This window comes from Poecile atricapillus, chromosome 2, assembly GCF_030490865.1.
Source record: "Poecile atricapillus isolate bPoeAtr1 chromosome 2, bPoeAtr1.hap1, whole genome shotgun sequence".
Lineage (NCBI taxonomy): Eukaryota > Metazoa > Chordata > Aves > Passeriformes > Paridae > Poecile > Poecile atricapillus.
This window is the reverse complement of record NC_081250.1, coordinates 56786723-56805733: the sequence shown is the minus strand read 5'-3', so window position 1 is coordinate 56805733 and position 19011 is coordinate 56786723. Positions and strand designations below refer to the sequence as shown.

Here is a 19011-nt window from a genome sequence, read left to right as displayed (position 1 = left end):
CCAGCTACTGTGACTTGCATGGCAAACTGTGCATCCCTGATGGAAGCACTGCTTAAAACTTAGTTTAAAGTTAGCTTTAAATTAGCAATTAATCAATTTTAAAAATTGGAGTACAGGAGTATAGCATGCATGTCTATTGAAAGACCAGAACTGGACTTGGACAATGGTAAAAGAAGAAATATGGACTTTTTCTGTTTTATTGAAGACAGGCTATATAAAAATACCTAGTCATCATAAGTGTTGTTAAAACCATTGTGCACTTTCTCCAAGGGACAGTAAGGGGAGATAAGCCATGTAATTTCAGTATTGTCTACTGGCATTTTCAGGTACTGTTTCAAAAAGTGCTTTTCATCTGGGAAGTTCAAATGCCATTTTCAGATTTTTTCATTTTAAAATCAGAAATAATGAGAAAAGAAATAATCAGTTTAGGTAGAAATTTCAGAATTTAGGGATCAACATAACTACCATTCTTTGAAATCAGTATGTTGATTTCATATTATTATGACTTCAATGATTATGTTCTTGGCCTCTTAGATTATCTGGGCATATACCTTTTATCTTCTCAATTTCAGGTGGAAGATCTATTCCCTGCATAGTAAGTAATAGTGGATAACATGTTTAAAGAAATGCTGTCCTGCTTTCCACTCTGTGTATTGGTTGTAAAGGATACTGAGTCCAAGGATTAATTAATGTAACAACCAGGAGCACTGTCCATGATGGATGTTATTGAAGTGTTTGTTGTGCTTACCTACTCAAATGGATAAGCAAAAAAAATCCCAAAACATTGCTTTGAACTTACTAGGTTCTACAGCACAGTAAAAATCTGAGTATTAAAGGCTCAGAGAACACTGATTATTGGAAATACCTATATGTTAAACCTGCCTTTGAGTAGTTAGCAAACTCCAGGCTACTAATTGTTTAACAGCCATTAAGAGGAGACAAGTTAGAGCCAGTTTTCTCTAGCTGCTGGACTGCAGGAGCCCTCTACAGGGCTAAAAGCAGTCTTGTCATGTTTCTCCACAGCCACAGTACTACTTACTGTTAAACCATTTTGGCTTAACTTGGTTGTATTTCTGGTAACAGAAGTTTTAGAAAGACCATTGACATAGTGCACAGGACCTGTGGAGATTTTCTGTTTTCAAAGTGAGTGCGCTGATTCTTTGTGCAAACACTGAATTGCATGAACCGAATGCTGAAACTAGATTCACAAGTCCAAGTAGCCAGTCCCTGCTGTGTGAAGATATTCCAAAATGGTTCAACCTGTCATTTTAGGAGGCTTTTCAATTGCTGGCTTACATCTGGGGGAATTTCAGACTCAAGGGCTATTCTGGAAGCTTCAAGAAGATTTATTAACTTATTTCTAGTAGCATTCAGTGTTGGGCTAATCCTGTAAAAATGTTTTCAGATGAATAAAAGCATTTGTGGTGAAAGCTGCAATAAAAAGGATTTAATAAATAGTTTATTTTATTTCATCATGAACGACAGTCTAGTACTACTAAATTATATTTTAAACTGTGAAAGCATCCTGAAACTAATCAGTAGGAATACATATATTTAGTGGTCTGTGCTAAGGTCTGAGGAAAACACACTTCCACACGTTTCTTCACCCCATTGGGGGAAAAAAGTGCTTTGAAGAAGAGCAGTTTCAAACAACAAAAACTGATTTAGAAAAATTACACAGTTTCAAGACAAGTTAATCCAATTTCCATTCATCTAGGTTGCCAGAACATCTAGGTTCACCAGAACAGTGATAATGTAGTAGAACCTATGTACACTGTGTGGAAAAATAATTATTTTTATGTATGATATGGTGTTAAAACATTTATATTTGTACATTCTGTTCACAAATCAGTGGTTTTATAGGCTCTTGTTGATTTGCTATGGTTTTTTTCTGTGTCAGATTTAACCTTTCTGAATATCACATTATTTTCAGAAAACATCTGTTGGTTGTTTTCTTGATATTTTTAATAGGTAGTGGGAGGAGAATTTCGTTTTCTGCATTACATTGCTGAGTAACTCTGTGTTTCCCATATGACAATAACTGAATAGCAAATATAGGCGATTTTACTTATTTGTGACTGATAATCACTTTTGATTACGCAAATTATTTAACAAAACTGGGAGAAAAAAAGAAAAAAGCATGGACAAATAAATACAAGTAATAAATTCATGAAAATCCTAAAACTACCAAAAAATGCAGTTGCTCACTTATCCAGGATTTGTTACAGGAGGAAAACAAGAATAATACAATGATATTACTTCTTTTGAAGCATTCAATTGGTACATTCTTTAGGGAATACTAGAATATCATTCTGCTGTCTTTTCTAGCCCATTACATTTGTAAGAAATACGAATTTTGCAATCTACAGGCAAGACTTACTAGATGTCTTAACACTTCCACTCAAAAACCTGGCCCTAAAAAAGCAGTCTGATGTGTTTGTTCCCTGTGGATCTAGTGCCATCTTCAGGTACAAAAAATGAGATTTCCATGGCACTGGTGCCCAGCTTCTTTTTAACTGAATCTTGAAACTGTATTTTCATGTGGTGTCTATTTAGACAGTGACTTTTTTACAGCATTTTTAGGCTTATTAAACTGTTAGGTGATACAACTGTTCAGACCACTTCCCAGACAGCGGATGGGTAACCGCTTACCAGCATTTGTAAAAACTGTAGGATTATGTGTAACTATGTAAAATACAGTAGTTGTTAATTAGATTGATATAAAAAGTACTAAAAACATTTTAAATTTTTTCACCATGTCCAGTGCAAAAATAAAACCTGCTTTTAAACACTGTAGCTCTGCAAATACAGTTGAATTCCACAAAATGACCTAGCTGCCACAAATACCAAACAGGTATAAGCAAATAACAGAATATGAAAAATTATATTGGTTATGCCAATGCATTTTCTTTCTTATTTATTTTCACAATAATCTGTCTTGTTTTTTGAACTGGTGGCTATTGCATAAATATCATGCTGGCAGCTTTCCTTAATTAACCAATGGGAATAGAGGCAAATAGATGAAGGTTTAAATGCCTTTTAGCTGTTTGGATAATATTCCCACCAGGAATGTAAATACCTGTGATCTGTGCTATTTTAATCTTTCAGCCCTAAGTACTCCTTCTCCCCTCCCAGTGTCTGTTTTTCCTGAGAAAGAATTATGCCTTACGCATCCTTTAATCTCAGCTGCTCAAGAGTAAGCATAAGAAGCTCATGAGTCACAAGAAGGGACAGTTTTCATTGCAGTTCCCTGAAGGGCAGAAAGCAGGGAACTGGAAAAAGGTCCAGAAAATACCAGTAGTTGGCTTACTTCCCTCCCATATTATCTCTGTGGTGGGATAGTTTTAGAGTCCTCACTGTTGGACATGACCAAGTCTTTTTTTACTTCACCTTTCCTCCTTTATCTTCCCTTGTGAGAGACGCGAGGACACATTTCCTCTTTCCCCAAGCAGCTCCTGAGGAATTGAATAAATGAGAGCTGTCTTAGGCAGTGCAAGGCAAGATGATAAATACTCAAGCTCTGTGCAGCAGTAGCAGAGGAGGTACACTTCAGTTCATATTCCTAACAGATCACTTCAAAAATAAAGCAGGATGTTTGGCATGGTGTGTGCATGGGTTAAGTGCAGTCCATGCAGAGACTGTCTCAGGTACCAGCAACAATACAGCAGTATTGACCCAGTATGTAGTCTGAAATAATATGCCTTTGCTTTTCAGCATGAGGAAGTTACACAAAAGGAATGCTATGCTAATTCCATGAATGTTCTGCTTCTGGTTCTGGGGCTAGGTAAGGTGGAGCTAACACAGCTTAGTTTTCAGGGCACTACATTCTCTCCCATGGGCATTGTCCGTGCAAATTTCTCCCAGAACACGTGGAGAGAGTGCACTCCTCTCTCTCTGTTAGCCAGGAGGTGCTTGACCTCAAATAGGTCAGGGGACCAAGAAGTAAGAGCACTCCCCTTTTTCTGCTGTTCGCATAATTTGCCCCTATTTTGGGTTTGCTGTCGTTACCCACCACGAATCACAGAATCACTATGGTATTATTCAAGGGCTTTCCAGGGTTTCCAAGGGCTTTTAAGAGTTTTTTTCATGTGAAAATTATGATTTTCTCAAACCCTTAGTGTTTGATTAGTCTGCCCACAGCCCGGAAAACCTGAGATCCTTGTGCCCAAGCAGTCTGCCAGCACCTCTGGCTTTGGGGATCCTTCACAGAGTAGTCTGCCAGATCAGAGTGCAGTTCAACTGATTTGTTCAGGGTCACATGCCAAAAGAGAGACCTCCTTCTGGGTCTTCACACCTTTACCCACTGCCATTGACTACTAGCACCCTTGAAGAACCCGCATTAATTCTTAGAAGATAAAAACTTTATACATAAAAAAAAAAAAAGTAGTGAGAAGGTCAGGTTTTAGGATTGCTGGTGATAGTATCTGACTGCAAAAGTGTGTTCAAAGCAATGTACAGACAAGCTCTAACCCCCAGTGAGAGCTAGCTAGAGATAATCATTCAGCATGCATAGAGTACACTTCTTACCCCCTAGGCTTCCCTATGGGGCAGAAGAGAGGTTCAGCCTACCAGCTAATGCCAGGTTACGACGGGGTCTTCTCTTTCTTAACTCTTCTTTACATTTATGCAAAGCCTGAATGACATTAGTCATACATCACACTCAGTGAGGGGTGGTCATGCCTTGGAGGCAGGTAACATCAGTGCAGTATCTGAGATAACCTTGGGATGGGGATATATGTCAGTCCAAGGAGGGTAGTTTTGCCATGGCTTCTGGTTCAACAGCAGGACATCTTCCATCATCTCCCTTGGCTTATACCTGCTGTACAGCTTACCAACTAAAAAGTACCACCAAGTACCCTCTTCTGCAAGGGTTCCAACAGAACCTGGTTGCAATGTCTCCACTCCACTCCACTCTACATTTAGTCCCCCCCTAGTTTGTACTCTGTGTGGAAAGTTGGGTGTACTGACTGTGTTACACCCAGGGAGTAGCAACCATGCTTCCCCCTATATTTTCCATACTGTTATCTTTAATTTTACCTCAAGTCTTTTTCCCACAATCTCATTTTTGGCAACTAAAGCCTCTCAGAGCCAAAATTGTAGTTAACAGTTTTGCATCCAAAAAGGGGAGACACTTATTAGGTGTGTTGAAAATGTAGCATTCTATCATTAGCAAAGGTGACATCATTAATACCTTTCCCTGCTCTTAGATGATTTTGCCACCACCCCAGACTTGACTCTGATAGTAGGATTTGAGTCATTGGCTCTTCACTCAAAGAGCTCAATTCTCTACTTCTTACTCATGGGTGTCCCCTGCTCTAAAACCTTCGTTATGGTTCATACATAACGATGGATGTATTGGAGAATCTTTTCAATAATTTCTTCCAAAATGAACAGTTTGGTTCACAATTGGGCAGAGCAGAGGAATGTGATCACATGTTTCCACATCAGAAATGAACATCAGCTGCCAGGGACTGAGTAACATCACTATCCATACAAAGCTTCAAACTGACTACTCCACTTTCCTTCTCATACTTGATTCCTTTGATTAGTCCAGAAACCTCCATACCTTGACTCAAAAGAGTATTGTTCTTTAGGAAATTATTCTGCCCCATATTGTATTGGTAGGTTAACTGAGAACCTTAACATTCCTAGGAAGAAAGTAACAAGAAAATTTCTTGTTCAAAAGAAATGGATAAGGAAGACCTGAATGGATATTTTATTAAGATCATCAATTCATTTCACAAATCTCTTTGCTCTTGTCAGAATAAAACTTCCCATGTTCCAGTATGATGTAAAATGGAGCTGCAAGCTTGGTTTGGATTTTCAGCTGAAGAATCTTTTTATTTTTCCTATTAAAACATTAAAATTCCAACAGTCAAACTAAATGCCAGAGGCCATTTCACATGTTTATAGAAAACAGTAAGTCAGAGTTATACCACCAAAACAGGGGAAGCATATTTTAAGAAATGAGCATGTGAAATTTAAACAGCGAAAGAAGTGTCAAGAAAACAGCTCACAAACAGGAAATAGATACTTAGAATAAAAGCTTCAGGTGTATTTCTTGAAAAACTTAATTGCTATTTAAAGTTTACTGATATTTCACCTCTGAAACAGGTTCTGTTTCTTATTATCCAAATTGGAGTAGGAGCTGAAAATTTATTTAGAAAGGCAACAATTCCTGAAGTATTTCTGTTTATAAAATTAGTTCTCTTTCAGAATTCTTTCTACTTGTAAAGAAATTTAAAAATACAGAATAAACTGCAGGACAAAGCAGACTGTGCAACTTGAATAAAAATGCTGTTTTTTAAGTTTTGTATTGGAAAATAAAATTTGGCTTCCTGAAAAAAAAATCCCATTAAATAATATTATTAGACTATATGAAAGCAAGAGGCGACTGATTTTCTCCTACATAGACAGGAATGGATACTGAGAAATTATGTGGACTTTGTAACAGATCAGGATACCAAATTTCAGATATGTGACACCAAAAAAGGTTAGAACATGTTCATCAGTGATTTATGTGACTGGGTTTTCTCAACAACACCTGAGAATTTGGCCTTCCAGTCTTCTACTGACTATAATTAGATGAACAAAATCACATTGGGATCACAGAAGAAGATTTGTGAGTGTGATTGAGGAACAAAGGATAAGCTGTGATTTCTGTGAGATGAATATGACACTGATCAAGTGTTTTCTAATTGAAATCAGTGCGAGGCCAGAAGTCACTCCAAGAACAAGGAGAAAATTCTAGAAAAGTAATTTTGCAGATGAATCTGCAAAAGACTAGGCTGGAATTTTCAAACCTAGGAGTCCCAGATGAGATTCCTAGATATTCAATATTTTTCAGATAAGTGGTCTGATTTTTAAAATTGTTTCCTATTGCATGGCTCACACTAACTCTGTGAGTCAGGCACTTGTAATACTTGTAAGATACTCTTGTATCTTGGGTTAGTTATGCCAGTATCTTGGATTAGGGACCTCAGATGTGCTCCTAAGCACTCTTTCTGAATGCTGTCATTCACATCAATAACAGAATTTCTGTTGCATATTTTCATGACAAACACCAGCATAATTAAAACTATCTCTAGAAATGCTAACTATTTTTATATCATTTTTTTAAAAATTGTACATCATTCTTAAGGATGCTCAATACTAAAATTTTTTTCTCTGTTGAAGTTATTGTCTTACCAGATTTTTTCAATTTTACTGCTAAGTACATAGGCTTGGTTAAAACACTGGAGATTCTTACTGGCTTCTCTTGTTTGAAAGATGGATCAAATACTGCTGTCACTGTGTTGAACTACCTGGGAAGTAATTGTCCTCCAAGGCAAATGTGACTTAAGTGGGATTATTCTGGTTTAGTCTGTAAATATATCAGGCTTCTATTTAAAAGAACAGAGAACTATAGAAGATACCAATACACTTAGCTGATCAAACCCTGAAAACAGCTGAGAGACTTTAGCTTGAATTACTAAGGATTTAAAGGGATTTTGTGTAATGCAGAAGCATGGTACAGGAGAACTCTTCTCAATCTACATTGCTACTCTACATTTTGTTCATTTTAATTCCAAAGGATCAAATAGAAGCTATTTGATAGGCTCAGTTAATTTTTTGATTTTTGGTAAGGTTTCTCTTTTCCTCTGTTACAACAGGCAGAAGAAGAGAGAGATGATATGGAGAGAGTCAAGCTGGATAATAAAAGAATTCTTTTCAACCTGTTGCCAGCCCATGTTGCACAGCACTTTCTTATGTCTAATCCAAGAAATATGGTAAACCAAGACAAAATTTAAATACATGTTGTATGGGCCTGTGTTGTTTGGGCCACCTTCCACTTGGGTGTTTTCAAGAAAGGCTTGAAAAACCTTCGCTCATGTAAAAATAGCAGCTTTGCAAAAACATGTTCAAGAATTAGTTTGAGATTATTTCTTTTTCTGTATGGTCCTCCTTCTCTGAAGAATTTTAATAAAATTCAGGATAAGGAAAGGTTGTCATTCAACATCCATGTAACCAAGTACTTGCATGTAAATCACTATTTTTTTTAATTTTTTTTTTTTTAATTTTTCAATCAGTGTAGGCTATTGGAATTTATCACAGTATTGCATGAGCTCATTTTGGTTCTAAATGGTGAAATGTATGAACTGCCAGACACTTATGTATTAACCACTCTAGTTCTGGAAATATGTTACCATTAACAAAACCATCTATTTAAAGTTAAAAACAGAGAATTGCACGTACTCAAGGAAGACACAGATTAACATAAAGGGCTGCACTGACAAAATAAATTGGTTCAAGAAGTCTTATGAGAGTCCTTCTGGCCATCTGAAAACCTTCAGCACTGGAGTAGCCATAATGTCCATGATACTGCTCTTGAGTTTGAGTCAAAGTATTTGAACCATAGCAGCATGATTTTACTTTCTTTGAGCTTTCCAAATTTTTAAGAAGAAACCTTACCATACAGAACAGCATTATATTATATAGGGCTCCACAACACATAGAAAGACTTGAAGGAGTGAGGCCATTTATGTACAGCAGGATAAAATTGATCCATCTCTTATTTTGCTTATAAAACAAGGTTGAGAAAATGTAATTATTTTTCTCATACAATAGAAGTTCTATAACTGTTAAAACTTTCTCCAAATTTCGTCTCACTGCTTCAATGTCTAAAAAGAAAAAAACTCTAAGTTGTTTTAAATGAGTTTAATACCTTAGGTGTTAATTTTCTATTGTGGTCTTGAATGAAGGCATCTTTCAGCATTATTTTAAAAAATCTGGTTTTCCCTCTAGAAAAACAGTTGGCCTTTCTCCTAGCTATTGCTTAGCAGTAGAATAAGTATTGTAATAAAGATGTTTAGTTCAGATTAATCTTTTAAAATAAAAATTACATCTGCTTGTGAACTGCAGGACCTTTATTACCAGTCATATTCACAAGTGGGAGTGATGTTTGCTTCCATCCCAAATTTCAATGATTTCTACATCGAATTGGATGGCAATAATATGGGAGTGGAATGTTTACGCCTGTTAAATGAAATTATTGCTGATTTTGATGAGGTAAGGTCTAAACACTTTGTCTTTTACCATATTCATTATACCAGATAACTATCAACGAGATCATCTGAAGCAAATCAGTGTATCTTGAACTATTTAATAAAAAAGTACTGTAACCTCTTATTTAATCATAGTTTGTGTCCACTGGGCTTCTCCAAAGTGACAAATTTGTACCTTTAGGCATGTGATTCTGACCTAAAGTTTCTCTAATATAGGAAAAGTATCAAATATGTAAGTTAATGGCAGTTTTTTCAATGACCTCAAAGTGGGCAAGACTCAACTTAGCAAATATGATATGGTTTAATGAACTTGCACATATTGTCTGATAACTATGGTAGCTTGTCTAAAATATTATGTAATATTTAACAGTTTTATGTTTTAAACAAAGCTTATGGACAAAGAATATTATAAGGATATTGAAAAGATCAAGACAATTGGAAGTACATATATGGCAGCTGTGGGACTCGTACCTACTTCAGGAACTAAGGTAAGAAGATACTACTAACAATCTTATGTGAAGGAACCATTTTACTTCCATTTCTAGAGGAACATCAGAAACACAACTAATTCTGCCAGATTGTTGATAACTTGTATGACTTCTTTACAACATTTTGAATCTGAAATTCAAAGAAAACCTGTAGCTTGAAAAGGAAAACTGAAACTTGCTTATGTGGCTTCACTTGTAATTTCATTGTCTGAAGCTAGGGATTCCCTGCAAATTGGTGTATAAAAGCCTGTAAATCAGAGTAGTAGTGTTTTAAACCTGGTATCTTAGATGGCCTTGTAAGACGCAGGGAAAGGGAGACTCCAGGTGTAGCGAATGGCTGCAAAACTAGCAGAAGAATATTAAAGTACAATTTTTACATATATATTTTTAACACTGAAATCTGGATATAACCTACAACTCCCAATCCCCATCATGGACAGCAACTTTGTGCTAGGTACAGTGCTTCTCTGTACCTGATACCTCAAAATCATCTCTTCTTTGTCTCTACTATTAGCATTCTATTTTCTGCTTTGATTACTCAGCAATAAAAAAAGTCAAAGTCATTTCAAAACCACTAAGTGTGGGGCACAGTTCTTCTGTATCCTCATTACTACCCCTGAGTGTTACCCTTAAGTAATTGTCTTAGAACAGAGATTTCCTAGATTTCCAAGCAGCATCTGGAAAGTCAGAAAACTCTGTGGGCATTATATTAAAGGTATGGTATACAGAGTACTATGCCCGTAAGTAATTACACTAATAAAACTAAATTATTAAAATTTTATAAAATTAATAATATAAGAATAGAATGAAAATTAAAGCAATCCATTCATCTCATCTGCCCAGAGTTTTCAGACACTTTTCCCTTGCTCTGATATGCATGTACATATGTGGTAGACATATGTTGAATACATTAATGCGTATAGTTTAGCATTGTAAAATAATACAAAATTAGAAGGCAAAATCAAAAAAGGCCAGAAGATGCCCTGCAGAATTTTTAGCAACAACTTCCCCTGCTAAATAATAAAAAATAAGACCATGTTTAAATCAATGGTTAGAATCATGTTGGAGTGTATCACACAACTAACCCTTTGGTCTGCAAAGTATTTCCTGCTGCCTTCCTTTGTATCATTCCTATAAATCTATTCATTATTTAAAAAAAAAAAAAAAAAAGGAAATGTTTTTAAAAATTTGTTTATCCTAAAATGTTTGAGTCATGGGTTCTGAGACAGGCAAGAAACACTGATCTTTAGAATTCTTTTCAGTGTGTGATCTGAGGCAAACAGGCAGTGGCATACTTTTGTGTCTGCTATAAATGCTCTTTGAACTACAATCCTCAAAACAAGTGTGTTATTGGATAACTTGGGCAGCATATGTTCCAAAACCTAAACATGTTTGTCTCTTGTATTTTATAGTTATCGAGTGAAGGGTCAGCTGAGTTAGTCCAGGACTGAAGATACTGCTCTGAGCTTATGATAGTAATGCATTTAAAATCACTGCAGAAAATCTCAGTAGTCTGCTCTGTCTTCCTTTTTAAATCTCGGGGAAAATTTTGGTATTTTCTATATATGTAGAGTTTATTAAAAATTCTGTATTCCAGAAAAAACGATCTCATATGAAACAGCCAATAGTTTTTACTTTAACTTAGGGTTTCAGCTGTTCTGTGATCTCTCCCTACTGTTCATCAATGGAAATGAACAGAAGTTACTCACATCCTCTTGCCAGTTTCCCAGTAGTTCTTCAGCATACAGCTGTATATTAGAAGTCTGATAATCTTGGCTGGCCTGTCACGCACAGACAATCACTGCCAGCTTCACACACTCCCTGGGCTGTCCTGTGGAGTCATATGTCTCCATGGGGAACTATAAGACACTCAAGTGCCTCTGGTCTGCCCTCTGCCAGGAGTGTCCCAAGTTCAACAGAAAATCTGGCACAGCCTCTGATTGTGAATCACTAATTTCATACCAGGATTTAGAAATTAAAAGAAAGCAGTGGATGGGGTTAATTGTGCTCTTAACTGAGGATATTTATACACTTAAGAATGCAGTAGCCTGATGAAGTCAAATATTTAAATCCCATATTTTACTGGACTCCTGTTTCTGCACCTTGACTTCAGCAGGTGACTACAGTAAATGTACATTGCCTCTGTCGCAGTGACTTTGTTGTGATGCTTCGGGCAGTCTTTCCAGTAACTACTCTGATGTTTAAGTAAATAATTGTTTGCCTGTCATATCAAAAGGGCAGCACACAAACCAAGCCTTTGTAGATCTTTTGCACAGTATAAATTCATTGTATCTGTATTTCACCAGGATCGTGGTTTCACCAGGGTCCTAACTTTGGGTGTTCTTTAGTGCAGGATCAAAAGAGTTTGCCCTTATTCTATTGAGAGGCAACTGTCACCTGCAGCACACTCAATGTTTGTCACCAGTCCTTTGTCCTGCAACCCTGAAGGGCGCTGCAGGAAAACCTAACATTCATCAGACAGCAAAGAAACGGAAGAGAGGAAACCTAAAGAAGATCAGAGATCAAAACTATGCACTGCTCTTTCCCTGCTCCAGATATTGAATATTTTTTTCCTTCTGTGTTGGAAATGTATCCATCAGCTCTTTAAGCTTAATTCTTGCTCTTTCTTTGTTTTGGTGATTCTGGAAAAGCATAGAACTAGCTAGTTCACATTACAAGAAGCAGAATTCCAGACATCCAGGCAGGTAAATAAAAATATCCTTCCAAAAAGTTGGGACTGGCACAAGGATGACTTTCATAATTTTTTGTAAATTTCCCAGCTACATTAAGCAACCTTTTCAAACTGAGGTGAATGAAAGAAATAGGAACCTGTTTCTCAGGTTTTTCAGTGACTGTTTAGTGCATTTATAAAATCTCACTATCATGGCAAAATCTCAGCAAGCTTTCATCTCATGCCAGCTTGCACAGTCCTGTTGTGTAACACCCTACTGAAGCTGCCACTGACCCTGCATTTCTTTCACCATATCCTACCTTTAGCCCACTTTCACTTTGCAAATTTGTTAAAAAATTCATATTTCTTATTCAAATAAGAGCAGAACATAAGAGCAGTCACACTGAGTTGAGTCAAAGGTTTATTCTAGTAACCTGTCTTTAACTAACCAAAGTTAGACCCTGGGGGGAGAGCATGAGTTACAGAACAAATATGAAAACTTCTCTTTTCCACTTTCTAATAATATGCTGCTTCGATTTTTACTACTTTGTAGCAAATATTTCTTTCATGATCTTGAGAATTATATTAGAAGCTTGCTAAGTTTTGGAATCCACAATATCCTCTGAAAATTAGTTCCACTAATTAGACTGAAATTGTAAAAACTTATTTTCTTATGTTTGGGACTTTATTTACAAGTTAATACTTCACCATTTTATTTGATCCCTCTTGGGCAAAAGGCATTAGTTCATTTAGATACATTTGATAACAGCTCCCTCTAACTTGTCTGGAAAGGAAAAACATAGGGGTGTTCTGCACCTCACAGGATTAAATGTAACAGGAATTTTGTCAATGGGAACAGCATGCACCCCATGGAAGCTGGGAGCTAGCAAAAGCCCCAAAGGGAGAAGAGGGCAAAAAAGATAGTTATTAATAATCATCAGGCAAAGTAGTTTTGTAAGAAAGCAGGTTATATTCCCTGCCACACTCAAAACAAACATCTGCAGCTCTCTAGCAACAGAACCACTTTACCATGGGAACTTTGCTTTCCATTCTTCCCAGAAATCAAAAGGAGACAGGGAAGAAAAAAAAAATAGCAGAAAAAAAGAAAGCATGTGATGCAGCTACCAACAAAAGTTTCTTTTTACAAACAAAAAAATTGGTTAGATTTTTTTCCTAAGGCATCTTTGAGCTTCTCATTATTTTTCACTTTAGTATTTAACCTGCATATCAGTACCATACAAACCTAACGTGCAACACTATTTTGTTTCTAGGCTAAAAAATCAATTTATTCCCATCTGAGTACACTGGCAGATTTTGCAATAGAGATGTTTGACGTTCTTGATGAAATCAACTATCAGTCTTACAATGACTTTGTCCTACGTGTTGGTAAGTCATGTTTCTACAATTATCACACAAGCAGAAGATTGTTTTTTGTTGGCTTTTCCTGTGCTGTCAGCAAAGGATTACCTGTCCTGCACTCATGATTAAAATGGAAAAATCTCCATTAGTGAGAGAGTCACATCCATGTAAAAGGCCAGCAGTCTGAATGGTGTGCATTAGTATAAAGGAACTGTAATTCCCTCCAATTCCAGTGTGTTTACTTAATCTGTGCACCCCTAAAAGGAAAGTGCACCATTAATTTGCCTTGCCTTAAGTCTCGTGGCTTACACTGCTTTGCATCGCTAAGCTGCTGAAAATTGGGCCTTACTGTATTAGGTTAAGTTGCATCTGCAAAAGCTTTGTTGGCATTAAAAGTGCAATGGGAGCTTTTTCCCCATAGACGCCAAATCACCTTAACCAGTCCTGTTTTCTCCAACAAATCAAATCCCCTGGTGGGTGCAACACAACCCTTCCCATGCAATCCTTTACATGTTATTACATGTCTTACCACTCTTTTCTCTCAGCCTTCTTAGAGATCAAGTTCCCTGCTTTCCTTTCTTCATGTATCCTGCTCCTCTTCAGTGGTACTGCCACTGCTGTTGCCATTTTATTGCATATTCTAACACTGATAGTTTTCTCAGCTTCTTTCTCTATATATTTTCATGGCTGACTTGTGAGAATGAGCTGGACAACTCATGGGGTTGCTAGCAGAATATTGAAAAAAACTAAAGACATCAAAGGCAGCAATAGGAGAGTTATACATCTTTGACCTCCTGTACATCCTAGTAATTATAAACCCCAAATTCTCTTTGAACTCTGTTACAACTTGTCTTTCCAGGTTCATGAAGGATCAAATATCTAGCCCTCATTCTTCTGCATAAATTGCCTAGGAAAGCCCTTGCACAGAATCTCATGCAGGGTTTAGTATCTGCAGCTCTTCAGGGCACTCAGAAGGAACATACTCTTTAATCCTCCAAACATGTTGAAATCAGAAATGTAGAATTGGGCTCTGCAGCTTAAAAAATGAAAAAAATGGTTGAGCCATTTTTACATACTTCTGTCTTCTTCTACTGTTTCTGGGATCTGAGGTGTCTAGTACTAAACACCGCCCTGACATGCTTCCCTTACCCCAATCCTTGTGCATTCCAAACCGTTATATCTGTTCCACTTGGAAAACCTCCATTAAAAGGCTTTATATGTACAACTGCAGAGGAAGTTATAGGAATCAAAGATCTTTAAGTTTGTCCCATTTTCAGCTAAACTCTGCCCTGCCACTGCTTTTCTTCTTTTCTTTAAACAAACGAAGTCCACAGAAGAATAAATTTTTTTTATTGTATATCATATTACATTTCCAATAAGATATTTCAAGAAATGTCTTTGTTGTGTTTCTAAGACTTTTACAAATGTAGAAGTCCACTTGGAATTAATTTAATCATAGAATCATGAATATGCTGAGGGATCATAGAATATGTAAGGGACCCCTCAGGATCTTCAAGCCCAACTCCTGGCCCTGCACAGGGCAGCTGAGAAGTAACACCATGTGCCTGAGAGCATGGTCCAAATGCTTCTTGAATTCTTTCAAGCTTATTGCTGTGACCATTTCCCTGGAGAGCTTGCTCCAGTGCTCAGTCTCCCTTTGGGTGAAAAACCTTTTCCTGACATCTAACCTAAACCTTCCTTTGACTCAGTTTTATGAGGTTAACATACATTACTATATTACAAAAAAAAATGCTAGGATGCTTGTGTCAAATCTGTTTTGCAGGATTCATGTTTCCTTTGGATAATATGCTATAGTGAAAACCAAACTCATTGTTTAATTTTAGGTATTAATGTTGGGCCGGTAGTGGCAGGAGTCATTGGAGCCAGAAGACCACAGTATGATATCTGGGGGAACACTGTGAATGTTGCCAGCCGGATGGATAGTACTGGAGTGCAGGGAAAGATTCAGGTAAGTGCATTCTAAGACAATTTTGCAAACTTTATGTACCTCCTGTTTTATATGTGGTTACATTTTCAAGAACACTTAGAAAACACAGCCTCATTTTGTTCTTATGGAGAGGGCAACACTCTCCAGATGACTCACCATCAGAGGTATAGTTGTTTTCCATCTTATACACTTCACTCCTTAGAGACAATGAAATCCTCAAATAAATCATTTCCCATCAGAAGAAACAAGAGTTCTCTGCTTCATTGCACACAGTTGGAGGTAAGCCTGGGAATGCTAACACTGCCAGTCTTTGTGCTGTAGAATTTTTGCCTAAATTAGACCTGCAAGGCAAGTATCTATGCTCATTTGCATCTTACTACATTTTATGTAGCTCTAAAAATTGCTTGGATATTTTGGGTTGGAGAGGTGATGAAGACAGAGAACATTGTTGTTCTACTACAAGAACCTATGGTGCTCCTCTCAAAAGCTCAATGAACACCTGCAGTCATTTATCCAAAATACCTGTCTAATCTCCAGGGATTAAAAGGTCTTCTACAATAAATTAACATCACTGGAACTGATACAGCTTACAATTTGGTTACATATTTCTGTTGGATGGAGCTTAATCTGTCTGTGTATTTATTTAACTCAAGACCAGAAATTCTGCTTCTCAGATTCCAGCTTCATCAGTGATCTTTACTCCTTAAAGAAAATTCTAAGTGAGCCTGAGAGCAGCTGCAGCTGCTAATCCATTCTGTTTATGCATATTTCATGACTGAGAAGTAAAATGGAGAAAGGGGTGGGAAATCACATGAACAGAAAAAAGTAACATGATTGGTTTTGTTTTTTTTTCCTGTCTTCAGGTGACGGAAGAAGTTCAGCGGATATTAAAAAGATGCAGTTATGAATTCGTGTGCAGGGGTAAAGTCAGTGTAAAAGGAAAAGGTGAAATGTTGACCTATTTCCTGGAAGGAAAGGCTGATGGTAATAATTCCCAAACACGGTCTTTAAACTTAGAGCGGAAAATGTACCCTTATGGGAGAGCAAACATTCAAACAAAACTGGGCACCAGCTGTCCCTCGGTGTCCTCAGCTGCTAGCTTTACTGTAAAACCTGGTCTTGGAGCAGGTCAAGCATCTGCCACTCACACAAACCAAACACTGCATTATCTTCCTTCTGTGCCAGCTGTGAAGGAGGCATAGAACAAAGGAGATTTGGTTGTGCCACTTGCAGTGAACTTGGAGAGCAATGGTTGCCTGAATTTTTACTAAGAAGTCAGAGGTCATAGGCCATGTCATTAACCAAGGACCACTACAACCCAACCAAAGAGAACTTGGGGACTGTGTAATGAACTCTTGGGATGGAACATATAAGGGCTAGCAATTCTGTTATGAAAAGTCAAAACGGGATTTTCTGGAAATGAGGAATATTTTCTTGGCATTTTTAAACAGTAAATGAAAAAAATTAGATAAATGTGCAAGCAATTATTTATGTGTGTGTGTGTGTATATATATGTTTTTATCTATATATACACACATACAAACAGTTCTGTGTAGACTTAATAGAGATTTATAGAGATTAATATAAAAATGTGTATTTATTTACACATCCACCTGCAGTGACATAGCAAAGAGATTTCTCTTTCTGTCATAGCCAGAATTGTTGGGCCTGGGATTAGCAAAGCTGCATTTAACCATGGAATGTGGGATGCCTGGAGATTCTCCAGGGCTACAGCAAGACTTTGAGAAACTGTGCTCCCAGTGCATGAATTTATGCAATGAGAACAGTGTTTACTGTGTCATCAATGGCAGATTAATGAAGACTGGATTCAGCTAATTACAGAACCCTACATATTTTTTTTAAGTTCTCCTTGCATGCTCCAAAAAACTTCCAAAAACTTTCAGTCAAACCATTACACCAGGATATAAAGTAGATAAACCCCAGAGCTTAAAGTTTAGGCAAAATAACAATATATATTCTTTCCATTAAGAAAAATATAAGAGTGGTAGAGCATAGAATTTGCTGCCTCTTTGTAGGTCATTTGACTCTCTGCAAGATAGAGGAGCCACCCTGCAAGCACAGCAATATGCTTATGCAATATAGAAACATTCCTGTATGTACAGTGCTGATTTTACTGAGGAGGAGAAGGATGGTATTATTTCAGGCTTTTAGAAATAGCACAAGTCCTGTGGCTCAAGTCCAGGATTTACCATTCTAAACAGCTCAAAGAATAGTCCTGTACTGGTGACAAACATGCTGTTGCTAGTTTTGTGACATTTGTATGTTTGCCAATACAGTTTTATATATTAATTTATTTTTAAATTTATGCCACAGTTTTATTATACCTTGATTCTATCCAGACTCACTCTTCAAAGCGGTACAATTATAGAAAGCTATAATTCTGAGAAACAAGCACAGTCAAACTTTGCCAAATGAGGAGCACTGGTAAATATGCCAGGAGAGAAAGGCCTGTTCTTAATCTGCATAAAAAGGAATATATGGTGGCTGCTTTTTTTCCTCTACTGCTGCCCATATCATAATGCTTATGTTTTCACACTGAAATGATGATCTGGATCTGAAATGTGGAGTGCAACTCCATAGTCAAAGGGGGAGCAGTTGAAGGTCATCCTGCTGAGGGACATGTACTCCATGGATGTGTGCCATACTGTCCTGACAGGGAGTCACGGGCTAACTAACCTTGGTTGCTTTCAAAAGGGAAGTAAAACTTTACGTTGTCTAAAAAGATGCAAAACTTCCTTTGAACAAGCAAAACAGTCCAACCCCCTCAAAAAAATAAAAAATCAACAACCAACAACAACAACAAAAGACAAAAAAAAACCCAAAAAAATAAAAGCAACCCACAAAACTAAAAATCCCACTCTAGAATGCAGAAGTTGTATAGATCATACAACAGAAAATTTTCATGTATGAGGTGTCACACTTCCCTTTGGTGGGTCTATGTTTTACAGATTCCAGTGAAAAGAAGGTTCTGAGAGAGTCCCCTCTTATCAGCTTTTTTGGATTTTTTTTTTTTTTATTACTTTGGAGCAGAATTTTTTTGTGTTAAAAGTATATGACAGCACTATTTCAACAGATGCAAATAGTTAACGAAATATTGCAGGAATTTCTGTTCTCCACATCAGGATACTGTGGGACTCCAGTGTTTTTCAGCAGAGTTTTAATTTTCATGTATCCTGTCTGCAAGGTGCTTCATTACAAAGCTGGCAAAGTTAGTTAGTATTATGATTAAAGTGACTATAAAAACCTGAGAACTGCTTCCTAATTGTACTGTATAAGTAATATGCACCCTGACTGAGCTGAAGAAAGTCACTGTATTTTTTATCTCCCTAAGACCTACCCAGTTCACAGATATTCCTCTAGAATAATTTATTTCTGGGTTTGAGACATTCAAATATTTAAAAAAATATACATGTAGAGAATACAGATTTAAAATAACAAATATTTACATAACTAAACTGAATAAGTGATATTCTTGCAAAG

The 19011-nt window shown here is 36.9% G+C and overlaps 1 protein-coding gene across 1 annotated transcript in view; it reads left to right on the top strand.

Moving 5' to 3' along the window:
• The window catches only part of ADCY1 (adenylate cyclase 1), a 139488-nt gene extending 122555 nt beyond the window's left edge, over positions 1-16933 (top strand). Inside the window, exons 15-20 of the mRNA XM_058832517.1 lie at positions 7653-7769; positions 8902-9048; positions 9434-9532; positions 13475-13589; positions 15407-15531; positions 16374-16933. Coding sequence (XP_058688500.1) covers positions 7653-7769; positions 8902-9048; positions 9434-9532; positions 13475-13589; positions 15407-15531; positions 16374-16712 — 942 coding nt within the window. The 3' untranslated portion in view covers positions 16713-16933. The remainder of the gene's footprint in view (positions 1-7652; positions 7770-8901; positions 9049-9433; positions 9533-13474; positions 13590-15406; positions 15532-16373) is intronic.
• Positions 16934-19011: the final 2078 nt, after the last annotated feature.